Raw genomic sequence first — 17,218 nt, 5'->3', positions numbered from 1 at the left:
TCTAAGCCGAAACATCATAGAGTAACCCGAACTTACAGAGTAAATTCCATTTGTAGTTCCACCCCAGCAGTATGAATCATTGTAACCTATCCTCGGTTTTATAGCCTTAATGCTTTGAATCTCGGATTGGTGAAACAGACTACGTAAGATATTATCATTCCACACGCCTGAATGATGGTTGAAAGAATCCGCAACTTGCAGTTTAATATTCATCAGAGATTGAATTCCAACAGGTCTTTTAGTAGTACCATCAAATAACCAGTTGTCTATCCATACATGAGTGTTTTTCCCATTTCCTATAACTCTCTTCATACCTTTAGTAAGGATATCTTTGCCAAACAAAATACTTCTCCATCCATACGATGGACTTCTCCCCACAGGGGCATTTAGAAAATCAGAAGAAGCAAAGTATCTACTTTTCAAAAAATCTTGAGAAAAGACAATCTGAGTTATGAAGAAGCCTCCAAGTTTGTTTTGCTAGCAAAGCTTGGTTAAAAATTTCCAAGTCTTTAAAACCAAATCCTCCACACTCTTTAGGCAAAGTCAATTTCTCATAGCTCAGCCAATGGATTTTCTTTTGATCTTGATTATTGTTCCACCAAAAATCCATCATTACAGAAACCAATTTCTTGATCGTACCCTTAGGAAGCTTATAGCATGACATGGCATAGACCGGTAAAGCCATCACAACAAATTTCAGAAGAGTTTATTTCCTTCCTTGAGACAGATTCTTAGCATACCAACCACTTAGCCTTGCCTGTAACCTATCCTTTATGAACCCCAAAAGTTGTTGTTTTGAGCCACTTAAACATTCAGGAAGACCTAGGTATTTGCCTGCACCACCTTCTAAGTATATAGTAATTAAAAGTGAAAAATAAGTAACAATTATCGAGAATAATTGTGAGTACATGAGCAACAATGCTACTTTATAGATGATTACTAATCAGTGGTTAGTAAGAATAAGTTCTTCCCTCAAACCTCCATTTCATTTGAGTGGGTAACAATAAGCCGAGATGATGTTGAAATCCTAGGCATAGATTCCAACTCTTTTTGTGTATCTTCAGGATTACATGTTGCTATGAAGGAGATCTTTACTGTCTTTAGACACTTTGAGTTAGCAAGAATGTATGTTACTAGTTGTCTCTTTCATCTCCTCTTCCTCCATAGCCTCTTTATTTTAATTTAATTTTAATTATAAATTTCCAGTTAAATCCAAAACGATGTGTACAATCGTTTTGTACACGTAGATTCCACATCAGCGTAACTTCATGGTGGGATTAACGGTGTTAAACATTTATCACGTTTTTGTATGTTTTAGCACAAAAATGATATTTCAGATATGAAAATTAAATTATTTAAAAATCTATGTATGTTTGAGCACAGTCAATAGTCTGATACATAAATCAAACATATTGTAATCTATACTAGTATATTTGCGGCAGTTTTTGCTTAAAAATCTGTTTTGGAAAGTTTTTGCATTTAATGCCATTGAATGTTTATATTCATATCCAAACAAGTTTAGTTAATTTTTCTACTATACTTATAACCAAACAGAATTAAAATATTTCAAATATCCATATATATAATATTCTATAATTAATATAGATATTTAGAATATTTATTTCATATTAAAAAAAATTATTCTCCTATCATCTTTTTATTATTTTAAAATTTAAACATAGTGAATCATCATATAATACATAAAGTTAATAAAAATGTGTATTTTTTCCTGCATATATTGTAATTTGAATTTTTTTTAAACGAACAGATATTACTCAATTAATATAAAAAGTGTGTGTTCAACATACATATATAGTAAATTTACCGTATATAGTAAATTATAGAATTTTTAAAAAATTATAATTTATAACTGATATATCTAAACTTGATAAAAAGCTTTAAATTATAAATATTTAAACATACTGAAATTTTAAAATAACACAAACGATTTATATTACATGACGGGTTATATGACATTATATGATTGAATTGATAATAGTAAAAAATAAAATATCATTAATATGATATTTCAATACGGGTTAAATTCTTATTTTACTATTTTAACAACACCATATAAAATATATCGAGTCAAACTGATTTAATTAAGATTGTATTAAACAAAAATTATTGTGCGGTATACCACAAAGCATAATCGAGTCATAATCTAAAATTTTTGTGTAGTATACTGCGAATCATAATCTAAAATTAACAAAAGAATACATTAGCAAAATTAGTATTAAAATAATATATTAATAAAAAAAATAGAAAAAAACTTGTCCTACGGTATATCGCGGGTCATAATCTAGTTGTTCAAGTATGAAAAAGGCTTTTTCTAAAAATTAGAACTTGGGAAACTGAACTCGAGAGTCGCATGGACCATGTGGCATAACAGGACAGTTGATGAATTTGGAGGCCGAAGTATCAACGCATAGATAAACCTGATAGAGTTGGCTATTATGTGACGAATCTTTTATTACATTCTATTCCCGGAGCAAATCCTGTTGCTTCTTTGATCGCATTTTGAATATTTTTCATTTCGTAAAATTTATCATCCGGTTTGATCCCTACGTATATCGATATCATAACAAAAAAAATTATAATAAGAAAAGAACATCCACTTGCACATAACTAACAATGGAGATAATTTGGAGGGGCAAAAGAAGTGAATGTTGTACCAGCACTGGTAAGGGCATGAAGGAGATTGATTAGCTTTCTGTTTGAGTTTGAGACCGGCTTCGAAGTAATCATGTTGGTCAAGCTCGGACTCAGCACACGTGCCATGTTTCTCCCACTCGTGTGTCCAAAACTTCATACCATCATTGCTCGGACACGACAAAGTTGGCCATTCTCTTTGTAAATCGCTCATCAGATCAGACACCTTCAATTGTTATCAATTCTCACTAATTATTTACAGTATTTTGTTTCTTGTATTTCTTTATATATATATATATATATATATATATATATATTTTGTGATATCTAGATTAAACAAGCTTTATTGTGTTTATAATAAGTTAGATACAAACCCGTAAATTGACTGTCAGGATTACAGTTTTGAGGCCTTCCACCGGTTTTGTAGTTAGGCCATAGACAGCTATGTCTTGAATCACAATACGCTCTAGGCCACTGCATTGCAATGCACATACACATATAAACATCAAATTTATAAGTTCTTGTAGATACGTACATGTATGAAGTATGAACTTTACCTGTAAAACGAAGTAGAAGAAATCGAAATCCTGGGCGACACTTTGCACGTAGAGTTGTTGTAACGCTAGAATACACATGAATAATTTCATATCCGCAAGATATTTAAAAGTGGAAAAAATCAAAGGATATGGATGAGAGAAGAATTAATGGTTCAGGGTTTGTTTATATAAGTCATATAATTAACGTGTCGACGTGTGATATTTTCTTTTGGGTAAGAGGGACGTGACATGTGAATCCGTATGTGAATGCTTAATAGTAATTTCGTGCAAGCAATTTTATTTCCAGCTCCAACGCTTTTAAAAGTAATAATGTAAGGTAACCTTCAACTATAAAATATTTTCAATTTAAAGTTAAACATGTTAAACCGCTTTAGAGGAACCTTCCCAGTGTCAAATCCGATCCACTGCCAGTCAGGTTTCAAGGTATTAGAGTTAAAGACTAGCCATGGACGCCTAGCGAATTGTATTAATTTATTCTGAGAATCTAATAATTATCTTCTTTTTTTGGCTATCATAATTTTTTTGGACAAAATTGTAATAAGTCTTTCCACACCTGTCTAAAAGTTTTATAATCCATTATATGCATTGGATTGGACTGTTAAAAGTTTTAGCTCCAACAAACATTAACAAAGCAGTTCACTACTTCTAAGCAATGTTTAGTAGGTTTTAGCAAGTTTTTGGGATGAAATGGTAATAAGTTTTTCTACACTGATCTAAACACTACAAATGTATCTCTACTCCAAATGAATCGTGCTGGTCAAGCTCAAACTAATCCAAACCAAATCATTCTGATTAAGATTTAAACTCAAACTAATCCAAACCAAACTGTTGCTTTGTTTATTTCATCATTAAATCCTAATCACAATGATTTGAAAAACCTTCAAAACGAAGCATTTTCTCAGAAATGTAAGCGGATGAAAGTGTTTTGAAATTCAAAAAGTGAAATTATAGTGAGAGTGATGAACCAACACTACCTTATTCAGCTTATGCTTCTAATTTTAAATCTTAGTCACTTACTTCAGTTTTGTATAGTATTTTTTGCTTAGCAAGAGAACATTTATTTCTTTTATTATTTATTCATGATAGGCTCATAATTGTACATAATGTACACTAAACTCAAATCAGATCATGATTGTTTTCCATCGATCAAAATGAATTCACGTTTAGTAGATATTATATAGTAGCAATGGATAGACACCAAGCTAATTGTTTGGATTTAATATTTCTTTTTGGTATGTATCAGTTTTAGGCTTAGCCGAAAATATATTAATTCAAAACATTAATCAATTTACATTTTTATTAACAGTATGAGTATTTGATTTGATATGAATATCTATATTAACATTTTTGAAGTACATTTTGTGTTATGCCCTTTTAGTTTTACTTATTTAAATTTTAATTTACAACATTAACCCCTCAAAAATTTCCAAAAATAGTATCACGACAGATTTTGTTTCCTAAATCTATATTAACATTTTTAAGTACATTTGGTGTTTTACCCTTGAAATTTTATGTATTAAAAAACTTATTTACAAATTTAATCCCTAAAAACTTTCCAAAAATAATATCATTTCAGATTTTGTTTCCTAAATATTTTACATTTCATTCCAACCAAAAATAAAAAACAGCAATCAATATTTTATAGAGACATAAACTATGATATATTTTTTATTTTATTTTTCAAACCTGTGAGTTTTGATTCTTAACGTAAGAAGAATTTTGATTCCTAATTATTTAAATATTATAATATAAATATATATGTATATTTAATAAATTTTAAAATATTATGAATATGTAAAATTAAAAAAATTAAAATACTATATAATATGGTTATAAAAAGGACATGTTGGAATTAATAAAATATTATTAAGTATGTGCTAATACGGGTTAAATCCTCATTTTATTATTTGCCAACACTATAAATATTATAATATCTGACATATAAAATCAATTTGTTTTACCTAAGATTGTGTAAAATAATTAATTCATTAGGAAAAATATGACTTAATCACATCATATAAATGATTTATTATATATTTAGATCCCTTATTTTTTGTTATAATAATTAAAAATCAAAATAAAATCTCAAACACTAAACAAAACAAACTAAATATAATAAACAAATGGTCATATAGTATATTACAGGTTAAAAAACTAATATAAACATTTAGTCGCACAAGCGGCCGGAAAATTAGGTTATTTCTCTATTTATAAAACATCCAATATTTAACAAACAAATAGAATATAAAATATAAATAATAATAAAACTATATACACGCGGTGTACCGCGGGTTAAAATCTAGTTCTAATAATGAAAGTCTAAAACTGATACATATATTATGTCTGTATTAATCATAAAGTTTGGCTATAGTGAAGTCTAAAACTGATACATATTCAAATAATATGTTATATATGAAAATTCGATTGGACAACAAGATATATGAAAATTCGATTGGGAAAAAACACTTTGGCTAAATTTCAGATAGTTTATTGATAATGAAAGTCTAAAACTGATGAATTCAGTATTGTTTTTTATTAATCATATAGACTTGTCTGAACATTTTATTAATAATATGAATATTTCAATTAGGAAAATGATTAAGCTTTCACTAAAATAAATTATAGTATTCACTATTCACATAGAAATCTCTTAAACCCTTTACATTTTAAAAATATGTTAATCATTTATATTAACCCTTGTTTAAGGCAAACCATTGGACGAAAGTCAGAAACAAGACATAAAAATTATAGACAGGGCCAATGAATAGTGTATCTATGGTCAATTAATCGATGCCGGTTGTAGAGATGAATGGCTGCGAAGGAGAGTGTGTGATCTGCTTGGAGGAGTGGAAGTCCGAGGAGACGGTGAAGGAGATGCCGTGTAAGCATAGGTTTCATGGTGGATGTGTAGAGAAATGGTTAGGGTTTCATGGATCGTGTCCTGTTTGTAGGGACGAGATGCATGTTGATGGAGATGAGGTTGGGAAGAAAAGAAACGACGGAGGAGAGGTTTGGGTTAGGTTTAGTTTCAACGATGGTCGGAGAGAGCTAGAGATTCTTCTGGTCAAGACGATGGAAGCAGTGATGGTGATGGTAACACTATTGGATCTAGTGGCACAGTTTAGTCCGAGATTTAGGGTTACAGAAGCTTTTTTGTAAACACTTGTGCCTTATTGTACCTTTTTTTTGGTTTTGGGGAAAAGTTGATGTCTTGATGATCATTTTTTTTTCTTTTCCCATGAAAATTAGGAGATATTTTTGGTTTCTTTTCGTATAACTTTGTCCGTTGTGTTTGTTTTCTTGAATTCATGTATTAGAAAGTTAATGGATTTTCAAGAAATCTTTTGGTTTCTGTTGCAAGGCATTCGTTTTTATAAGTTTTTAGCTTTTAATTCTCCAAAAGCCATTTTTTAAGCCATATAATACGAGTTTCCTTTATAGAACTTCTCACTAGTAAAAACAGATCATATAGTTACAGAATATTGCTATGAAATAAGTAATAGCAAAAAATAGCCACGAAAAGTTACTGAAAAGGACAAAATATTAGATCAATAAATTTGTGGCAAATTAGTTAGTATTCGTAGCAAGGTAAAGACAAAAAGCTACAGATTAAATTTGTAGTAAACTTACTACAGATTTCGGGACAGAATTATTTGTAGCTATGGCGTAGTTACGAAAATGTCAAGTTGCGACGAATTATTCGTAGCAAAAAATATGTACAAGCACTTGTAGCAATTTAACGACAGAGAATAATAGTGTAGATAACTGTAGCGGACATATTGTGTCAATGTGTTGTGGGTAATTGTGGGTGTGAGGTATTAGTGTTTGCAACATAGAGTAGTGGAGACGATGACATAAGAACAAAGCAAAATTACATAGACATTAAGAACAAAGGAAAGTGGTGGAGACGATGACATAAGAACAAAATAACATAGACGTTATTAAAGCTAAAATGTTCAATTATCAACATTAGAACAAAGCAAAATTATATAGGTTAATCCATTCATAATCTACTAGGAGTACAAAACACAGAATGTCCTAATAATATATCCGACAATATGCATATCAACTGAAGAACAAAAAAAGGCATTAATATATTGATATTAATACTAACAGAAAACAATCCAGCAGCCATTACATATTTCTCTTGCCATTAGAACTCAACTAACCAAGCGAGCTATAACATCATGCATTAAAAATTGACTCTAGTTTATCAATTTATCACGAATTAAAAATTAATCTAGTAATTAGAAAAAATAATATAAGGAAAACTATTAAAATACAAATAAACAGACTTGTTTCTGATTGGCTAGTTCTTTAAGGTGAGGATCGCACCTCATTTGATATCCACCGTTGATAAAAGTAAAATCAACGGATACATTTACTTCTTTTACCTCGAGATTTACACACGTCTCTACGAGATCTTTGGCTTCCTTCCCTCTCTCATAGCCATGGCTGCTTTCACATGTACTTCTCGCCCTCCAGTTTCTCTCCGTTCGAATGGGATCTTTAACATCGGCTTCACACTCTTTGCTCGACGGATGTTCACCTTGTATCCTTCTTTCTCACTCTCCGGCTTCGTTGACCTCGATTCATCCTAGGGTATGTCTTCTCCTCCTTTTTTGTTGTCTTCTTCATTCGTTCTAGCTTCTGCTCAATTTAGATCTTTCGGTTGGGTTGGATTTAAATATGACTCATTTAACTTTTCGAATTTTCGTATTGGGTTTTTAACCTAATTAATGTTGATTTGAGATTCGAAGCATATGTAAGATTTTTTCCCGTTTGTAATTCTTGACATCAGAGTGAAACATGGCAAAAGATGATGCTTATGAGTTTAGGAGCTTCACTGAGATTGATTGATGTTTGTCTCTTTTGTTGCAGTGGCTATCTGTTCAAAGCTTTTTTGCTTATCGGTGATTCTGGTCTGGGTTTATCATCTTGCGTACTCTCTCTCTCTTTAACATTGAACAGAGACACACACAAAAATAACAAATTATGGGTCCTTTGGAGTTCGATATTAGTTGTTCAAAGTCGTTATGCTTAGTTCTAACTTTACTATATGTATCATTGTTGCGTCTTTGTGTGTTTTAATATCCTGATATCTCCACTTTTAATTGATTTATGTTTATTTTCTCATTCACGCAGATATTGCTAAAAATTAAGACCCGTGTTCTTAAGGATATTAAAGAAGATGTTTCGAGGAAGAAGTTTCAATGGAAGAAGAAGAAGAAGCTGTAGATGTTTTTTTGTAACCAATTGGTCCAATTGGATGTGTAATTTTTTTATGTATATAATTATTTTTTTAACTTTTACTTTTTTTGTAAATTACCAGTATTAATATTAATAAATATCTCATTTATCTCATACATATTTGCAAATAACTGAATTAATATTAATAAATATCTCATTTATCTCATAATTATAGCGTAGTAATTCATAACCATTTTATCACTAGTTATAGTGTAGCTAACTGTCACAAATCAATGACGGACATTTTGTGGGTTCTTGAAGCTAATTGTTACATATAATTCAAATGCTTTCCGTAACAAATACCTACAATAACCTGTGACATTTCGTAGCAATTTGCTACTATTTCGTTGGTATCTATATTGTAGCAATTTGCGACAATTATCTACGACAAAAAATTTTGCTACGACCAAATAATTACTAATTATTTTTGTCACAAATCAGTAACAAAATTAATTTGGCTACAAAAAATACATTATAGCTACAAATATTTCCGTAACTATATAATTTGTTTTTACTAGTGTCTAGTTTAATCAACGAACAAACTTCTAGCTTACTACAAACGCTTGGCATAGAACTTTTTGTTTCCTTGATAGAACTTAGCTTGATTTTGAGCTTGAATTCTTTTCTTGCATGCATCCTCATTCCTTCTCCCAATCAGATGGTCTTCAGAAGGAGGAGTAGGAGGTGGTGCCCTCTCTGGTGCATGGCGCCGGATACCGCCAACCACGCGAGGGGGCAGAACAATCTGAGCCCTGTTCAAACAACAACCTACTTAAATCAACAATAGAACAAAGCTTAAAACTACTTGCAAAGCTTAAAACTATTTCAAACTACTTACAAAGCTTGCTGAGCTTGGATTTCACCTCCTGCTTGAGCTCCCTGCTCACCAATCTCAGCTTGAACCCTGTAATAAAGAAGAAAAATCAACGAACAAACTACTTAAATCAACGAACAAACTACTTAAATCACCAGCTTACAAAGCTTAAAACTACTTAAAACTATTTACAAAGCTTGCATAATTGTACATAATGTACACTAAACTCAAATCAGATCATGATTGTTTTCCATCGATCAAAATGAATTCACGTTTAGTAGATATTATATAGTAGCAATGGATAGACACCAAGCTAATTGTGTGGATTTAATATTTCTTTTTGGTATGTATCAGTTTTAGGCTTAGCCGAAAATATATTAATTAAAAACATTAATCAATTTACATTTTTATTAATAATGTGAGTATTTGATTTGATATGAATATTCTAATAATGAAAGTCTAAAACTGATACACATATTATGTCTGTATTAATTATAAAGTTTGGCTATAGTGAAGTCTAAAACTGATACATATTCAAATAATATGTTATATATGAAAATTCGATTGGGAAAAAACACTTTGACGAAATTTCAGATATTTTATTGATAATGAAAGTCTAAAACTGATGAATTCAGTATTGTTTTTTATTAATCATATAGACTTGTCTGAACATTTTATTAATAATATGAATATTTCAATTAGGAAACTGATTAAGCTTTCACTAAAATAAATTATAGTATTCACTATTCACATAGAAATCTCTTAAACCCTTTACATTTTAAAAATATGTTAATTATTTATATTAACCCTTGTTTAAGGCAAACCATTGGACGAAAGTCAGAAACAAGACATAAAAATTATAGACAGGGCCAATAAATAGTGTATCTATGGTCAATTAATCGATCATTTTTTTTTTTTTTTTTTTTTTTTTTTGTCAACCATTGGGACACAACAGGCCGACCCATTAGCCAAATTCCTACATTCGTAGGAACCGGGACTCGATCCCGGGTGTGATGGTACCTTCTACAAATGGACTTACCTCCTGCCACTGCACTAAAGTCACTTCACCGATCATATTTTTTACATTCCAAAAATTATAATTTTATGTTTGTTACATTATTTAATGAAACAAAATGGAATTTGGTTTGACTAAAAGGATTATAGCACTAACTAATAACTTTTTAAAGCTGGAAAATTTAATGTTTGAAATTCATCTATGAAATATTTAAAATTCAAAATAAAGAAATGTTGTAGTACTTTTTCTTTTCACTATATGCAAACAATACTTATTTGCAGACAATGACAGAAATTGGTTTTCATTAATAAATAGTAAATAAATAAAGAGAATAGATTAGGTGTTACTTGGGCCTTTAACTGGACCATTAGTAAAAGACCAAAATGAGAAAATAGAGGCCCATATAGAGTTTAGGGTTTGGAGAGTGTCTCTCCCTTATATTCATCGTCCCAAAACGAAACGAAACAGAGAAAAAGAGGCGAAAATGGTGCAGCGTCTTGTTTACCGGTCGCGCCACAGCTACGCCACCAAATCCAACCAGCACCGTATCGTCAAGACTCCAGGTCCCTTTCTCTCTCTTTCTCTTTTAGATTTTTTTATTTGTCAATTCCCCTATGCTTCATTCCATAACTGTGTAAATCACTGATCTGTTCATAAGTTATAATGTTGTCTCTACTGTAATTGTTGCTTGCAGGAGGTAAATTGGTGTATCAAACCACCAAGAAGAGAGCTAGTGGCCCCAAATGCCCTGTTACTGGCAAGCGTATTCAAGGAGTAAGTCTTCTTTGCTATACACATACATGGAATCTACTTTGGCTCTGATATTTAGAATCTAGGTTGTTGAGGTTTAGGTAGGAGTCTGATTTTTGAGGAATTTATAACATAATCAATCAGATTGAATATTATAGAACGTTTTGAGTATTGATCAGTCTCTAGATTAGTTGTGGTAATGTATTCTTAATTCTAGAAACTATGTTTTACTTAGTTGATAGTGTTGTGCTTATTGACGGTCTTGTGCTGATTAGATAAACAATCCACATCAGTACATAACTTAAATCATAAGCTAAATTTAGTGGTGCCACTTTGTCTTTCAAGTTGTTCCTTGTATTACATAAGGGATTGCTATCCTCCTGTGGCATAAATTTTCAATTTTTCCAAAGATTTGTTTTTGTGAATTTACAATGATATAGTAAGATATGTTGTGAATGACCTTATTATCTGTTTGTTCAGATTCCTCACTTGAGGCCTTCTGAATACAAGAGGTCTAGATTATCAAGAAACAGGAGGACTGTTAACCGTGCATATGGTGGAGTCTTGTCTGGTTCTGCAGTCAGGGAAAGGTTTGTTTTCCCAACTTAACTTGAGTTATCTTTCTAATACATAACCTTGGAATTGTTAAAACTCAATTGTGTTTTTGGATTCCGACAGGATTATTCGTGCATTCCTTGTCGAAGAGCAAAAGATTGTGAAGAAAGTGTTGAAACTCCAAAAGGCTAAGGAGAAAGTAGCCCCCAAGGCTTAAAGCTTTTGATGTTCTTTTCTTGTCTGTTTTGGGATTATGGCTATGTTCAAGTGATAGGACTTGGTGCAGTCATGTGAGAACATCTATGTTACTCATCCAATTTTTAAGCTTTGTATTGTGTTTTCGGTTCTCAACTCTGTCGACAATTCTCTTCCCTTCAGTTTTGGTTTCCCTTTTAATTGTTGTTGAATCCACCTTTAATGTTCGACTGTTAAGAGCAGATCTTGGTTAATATATAAACTTAATCTTTTGGACACAAAATAGAGGTTGCATATAACTTAATGTGAGTTCCAATCTTTTGAATGCTTTAATAACAGTCTTGTATAAGGTAAGCTCTAAAGACGTTATACGTTGGCATTAATACAACAAGATTATTTGAGGCATGTCAAAGGACTCAAAACATAATTCAGTTTTTCTTTTGTTGAGTTTGATTTTTTAGCTCATTTGACTTCTTCACTCGGGCAAAGCCTAACACTTGTAATGTAGTAAGAAAATTGGCTTGTGTAAATTAAAAAGAGAGGAAGCAAAATTTATAACGATCTAATTTCCTTGCATTAATGAAAGAGAAGAGCCTACAAAGAGGGAACACCTTAGCTTGAAAAAGGCAAGCCAAGAAGGCAGAGACTGCAAATCTAACCACACGTATCAAGTAGTGGAGAAACAAACTGGCAAATCACCATTAATGGACGATAAAGAGGAATAATAACTCTCCAGCAACGTCATGTTCTGTTTCAGCTCCTGATGATGATGATGGTGGCTCTCATCAATCGTTGAAGCGAAATCATCGTACCGAAGTGTGTCGCAATGACCATGATGATCTTCACTGGAGCCACGCATGTTCTTCATAACGCCATTTCCTTCGAATCCTTTCTCTTGGTACTCCTGTGGTAGGCTTACAAGAGCAGGACACTCCTCTTGGGCCAACACCGCGCTGAGGTCGATATGGTTTGTGTATTCTCCCATTCCCAAGTAGGTCGAATCTGAGGACGTGTTTAGTAGAAACGATGGGATTTCGTTGGACAAGGTAGGCCTAGGAAACTGAGGTTGTGTTTCTTGTGTAGAAAGAAAGAGATTTGTGAGGTATTGTTGTTCTAAACATGACACCGGAGTGAAAACATTGAGTGGTTTGTCATAAGATGTCAAATCCAAGTAAGAGAAGGGACTTATAGTGGCAACGGTAGGAGTTGTACTATTACTAGTTTTGGGAGTGTTCATATTCTCATGGTGGAACTGGTAGTGAGAGCTAGTTTTGAGGATCTTGTCTGAAGAAAAATGGTATGTGTTTGATGGCTTTTGGTCGGACATTGTGTCGGTACTTGTTTCTGGTGGTAACGAGGAAACAAAGGAGTGAGAGAGAGCTCTTAGGGTCGTTGTGTTGGTCTTTTTGAAGATTCTGCATATAGCCCATGAATCCTGCAGTAATCCACATTTACAATGTCAAATGAGTGTGTGTAATCTATAACAAAATAGAAATCCAATAATCCCAAAAATTAATATTTCCAGTCTTGTTTATTTATTTTATGTTTTGAGAAATATTTGATTAAAAAATAACTATTTTTATATTTTTTTGAAAATAGTACGGAGAAAGAATCAAACACAATAATTTAAGATTTAAGCTACATTATAATCAAAGGGAAAAAAATCATTAAAAATGCTTATATTATGTTTGGTCAAAAGTGTCTTAGCTTCTACCGAAAACTTAATAATTTATTTTGCTTCAACTTATGATAGAGATATATCAAAAACTTGTATGCATTATATAGATAGATAGTTCAACTCACTAGTTAACAAAATAAGTGCACTAAGTTCGAGATATATACACATAAAAAAATATTCTCAAAAACTTCAAACCAAATCTTGCGATCATAATAACTAATATCAACCTAAGTCATCCGGATTACTTTCAATCCTATTTTTCTTGTAGGTAAACTATATCTAGACAAATTACTGAGCTAATAGTAAACTTACGTTGGGAGAGACAGGAGAGTCGAAGAATCTCTTAGAAGGAGGAGATGGTTCGGAGAGAGAAGGCAAACGAAACTCATGCATCATCCAATCAGTCTTAACTCCTTTCGCAGCTCTTCCTTTGTAGAACACTAAAGACTTCTTTAAACCTATGCATTTGTTTCCCTCCGATGAGTATATTGGCCGGTCCGTTCCCGTGGCTTTCCAGAAACCAGCTCCAGTCACTCGGTTTGGCCTCGAGCTGTTCCGATACTTCCTGTCCCTCGGACAATAAAAATACCATTCTTTTTCACCCGTCATCGCAAACTCTACAATATTTTAACAAATAACAACAGTAAAAAACAAACTTGTTTAGACTTTATTTGCTTATATGAAACCTCATAACATGATAAATAAAAGTACGAAAATCATATATACTTGGAAGATCCCAGGGGTCGTATTTGTAAATATCGAGTTGTCTTATGAGCTCGATGGAGAGAGGATTGTGTTGAACCTTCCGCTTCAAGTAGAAGCTTACGAGCTCTTCGTCGGTTGGATGAAACCTAAATCCAGGCAACAATACTTCCTCCATCTTCTGATCTCCATCATCGTTTCTCTCTCCCATTTTCTCTAAAACCCTAAAAAACAAAAGAGTTAAAAGAGAGAAACCCTAAGTTGAACAAGAGCGAGTGAGTTTGGTAGAGAAAAGTGGAAGTGAAGTAAGTGAAGTGGTTTAGCTTAAGTTGAAATCAATATATGCTTCCTTGCGAGGGGTCTGAACCCGAAGGATCAGCCGCCATTTCAGCTGAGTTTTTTAAATTTTCATTTTCTTTTTGAATTAATTTCCCAAGAAAGTTTGTTTGAAGCTTTCTTCGGTTTTACTTATAAAACAATACATTTTAAAATTGGAGCTGAAAGAAAAGGTTATAAACACGAGGACAAGTTCAAAAGAAATTATGACTAAAAGCGTATACGACTACTACTACTAGTCTACTATACTATACAGTATAATATATCAAGTCTTTCGTATTTCTTCTAATCATGAACTATATAATTATATGTACATATATATCGATACTTTTTTCGTTTAAATGTATATATATCGATACTTATTATTGAAGAATCGTCGTTATTTCTAGATTCAGCGGATACGATACCGAAATGCACTATCATCATATCATGTACGCAGATATACACACGTGGACATGTGTGTATCGTGCCATATGGTGAACAACGAACAGAGACACACATTGATGTGCATGTATTACGTATTTTTGTGTGTGCTTGCTTGATCAATGCATGTATGTATAATCGTATATATTTGATCGATCAAGGACGAGACGCAAATTTATTAAAGACCAATTAAGAAGCGCTTTAACTTTTGTCGCTTTGGTTTGAAGTCTTTAATTAATAAAGGAAAACAAGGGCCGATCGAGGCCAGCTGCCACTACAAAAGATTCGAAATTAAATTCAATGGTCGTACTCATTAATATATTGCTAATCTATTTCCTTCAGGTTTCTAATTAAGATTAAACTACAAAATTTAAAATGTTTCTCAGAATCCAAGTTTCTTCTATTCCATTCCTCTTCACAGTTTCTATTCCCACTGACCAATGTCAGAAATTAGAAGGGCTTATGACCAATGGGGCCAATGACGTTAGTGTAGGTTACTATTTTATCCCTTAGATTGAACTGACGAAATGTCTGAAAGGATCTTGTTCACTTTGACCTTTTTGGTAATTCGGCGTTTCGGATTTTCCAACTAACAGTTGCAAGTTTGACTCATATTGGTCTTTTGTAGTTGGAGTTCAAATTTAGCTAACAATTTATTATTTGAGTCCATTTATTCTTTTATTTTAAGTACAAAAAGATACAAACGTACATGACAACTCTATCCGTTAGGCCAAATACTTGAAATTAGCATTGAGGTTAAGTTCTAATTGAATGTGAGCTTCAACTATGTGCCATCCCGTAATACTGTATACATAATATACAATCTTCTTATTCCAAAAGCTTCCATAAATATTATTACATATCCAATTATCCATGATCATAATTTCAATACAAACAACACAAAAGTACTTTATTTTATGATCAGCATAATCATGTAGTATTGCTTTTTATACTTTAACCTCTCAGCCGCATATATAGTATTCCCAGTTAAACCAACATGTACACACACACACACAAACGATATTTGAAAGGATCAAGTGTGGGTTTAGTTATGGACCCGATCAAGAGGTGATTTAGAGGTGGTCCAATATGGTTTTTGTTGGATTAGAAGGAGTTCAAGGAGTAGACAAATAATTTTCCAAGTGCGCTTGTTTTAGAGGCGAGGATTGTTCTCCAACCGAAGATTTATTGTACGAGATAAACGAAAGATCGACGGTGTTTTCAACTTAAGGGTGCGACGTTGCCCGGTTTGCATTGATGAAGATCATTGACTTGTAATAAGAGTTACCTTGGTCGGAAGACCATTTACTAGTACAACAGATTTGATGCTTTATCGATTATTAGTTTGACAAACAATTTTTTGTTTTAAAACCAATATCTTATAAATTATTTTTTATCATCTAGAGACATAAACTAAAAAGAATAATTTGAAAGAACTCATATTTGTTTGTGTTTTCTTTCGGTGAAGTAGAATTCATGAAACTAAATTTACACTAACCCCAAGATCTACATCTACTAATACTGGCAGTAAGATGTAAGTAACTGACCCTCTCAAAGTCTCAATCACATTTTTTGGTATAACCAAACCAAACAATAACTTTTTTTGGGGTATAATTGGCTATAACAATCACTTAAGTAATTTAAATTGCTACTAGAGCTGGATGGGTTAGGGGTCAAGTTTGTGTGGTTCAAAGTAACCACACGCGATACATGTATATGAAAATCAATTTTTATATATATTTGTGCTGCCTCGATATCAATTCCTCTTCAAGAAACGATAAACAAATCCCCATAGTAAAAATTAAACTTGAAGAAAGCTTTAGGAGTAATCTGAGTTCTGAACTGAAGTACAATAGTAGGTGAAAATAGGTTATAATATTACCGGGTACGTGGTTAACTAAATGAGTAAATAATCTAAAAATATGAACATTGACAAGAGAGGGGTGCGTGTAGCATTTATAAGGCAAAAGTCAAATTTACTCGACTTTCTTGTCATTTTTTTGTGGGTTTTTTAAATAACGAATACCAAAGTATGGAATTTCACAACGTTTTCTTGCTTTTAGTAAAATCTAGTTGAAAGTTTAAACTTCTATCCAAAAAAACTTTCTTTAATCACCTTCGTGTATGTATCTACAAGTACCATCAATTTGATTAACTAGTAGTAATTATTTACTACACCGTCAAATAGTAATTTATCGGTTCTCGAAATTGGTAATATTATAAAAAACCATACTAGTAGCTAAGTGACAAGGCAAATGGAATTCTATGAAATTGATGTTGATTACCTGGCA

The 17,218-nt window shown here is 32.2% G+C and overlaps 2 protein-coding genes, 1 long non-coding RNA gene and 1 pseudogene across 5 annotated transcripts; 2 read left to right on the top strand and 2 right to left on the bottom strand.

The window, feature by feature from the left end:
- Positions 1–2,221: 2,221 nt before the first annotated feature.
- Positions 2,222–3,325, bottom strand: LOC104759419 (ribonuclease 3-like; annotated as a pseudogene). Its single transcript, XR_015587325.1, has 4 exons — positions 3,210–3,325; positions 3,023–3,126; positions 2,676–2,900; positions 2,222–2,564 (listed from the first exon to the last, which is right to left on the bottom strand). The product of XR_015587325.1 is annotated as a ribonuclease 3-like (transcript).
- Positions 3,326–7,596: 4,271 nt separating this feature from the next.
- On the top strand, positions 7,597–8,573 carry LOC104786208 (uncharacterized). Of its 2 annotated transcripts, none has more exons than XR_015585799.1 (3): positions 7,597–7,811; positions 8,091–8,131; positions 8,355–8,573. It is a non-coding gene; the product is annotated as an uncharacterized LOC104786208 (long non-coding RNA). The 2 variants fall into 2 exon arrangements; XR_015585800.1 differs by having other exon boundaries at positions 7,618–7,811; positions 8,091–8,151.
- A 2,106-nt stretch (positions 8,574–10,679) lies between these two features.
- LOC104756852 (large ribosomal subunit protein eL34z) lies at positions 10,680–12,071 on the top strand. The gene is made up of 4 exons (XM_010479504.3): positions 10,680–10,851; positions 10,983–11,062; positions 11,519–11,628; positions 11,717–12,071. Exons 1-4 carry the CDS (start codon positions 10,773–10,775, stop codon positions 11,808–11,810), a joined length of 363 nt encoding a protein of 120 aa, XP_010477806.1. The 5' UTR covers positions 10,680–10,772; the 3' UTR covers positions 11,811–12,071.
- A 268-nt stretch (positions 12,072–12,339) lies between these two features.
- LOC104756849 (protein FEZ) lies at positions 12,340–14,479 on the bottom strand. Its single transcript, XM_087496973.1, has 3 exons — positions 14,193–14,479; positions 13,779–14,083; positions 12,340–13,223 (listed from the first exon to the last, which is right to left on the bottom strand). Exons 1-3 carry the CDS (start codon positions 14,377–14,379, stop codon positions 12,456–12,458), a joined length of 1,260 nt encoding a protein of 419 aa, XP_087353099.1. The 5' UTR covers positions 14,380–14,479; the 3' UTR covers positions 12,340–12,455.
- Between the last annotated feature and the right edge of the window lie 2,739 nt (positions 14,480–17,218).

Source organism: Camelina sativa, chromosome 17, assembly GCF_030686135.1.
Source record: "Camelina sativa cultivar CO46 ecotype springtype chromosome 17, ASM3068613v1".
In the NCBI taxonomy this organism is placed as follows: Eukaryota; Viridiplantae; Streptophyta; class Magnoliopsida; order Brassicales; family Brassicaceae; genus Camelina; species Camelina sativa.
This window is presented reverse-complemented; position numbering and strand designations above follow the sequence as displayed.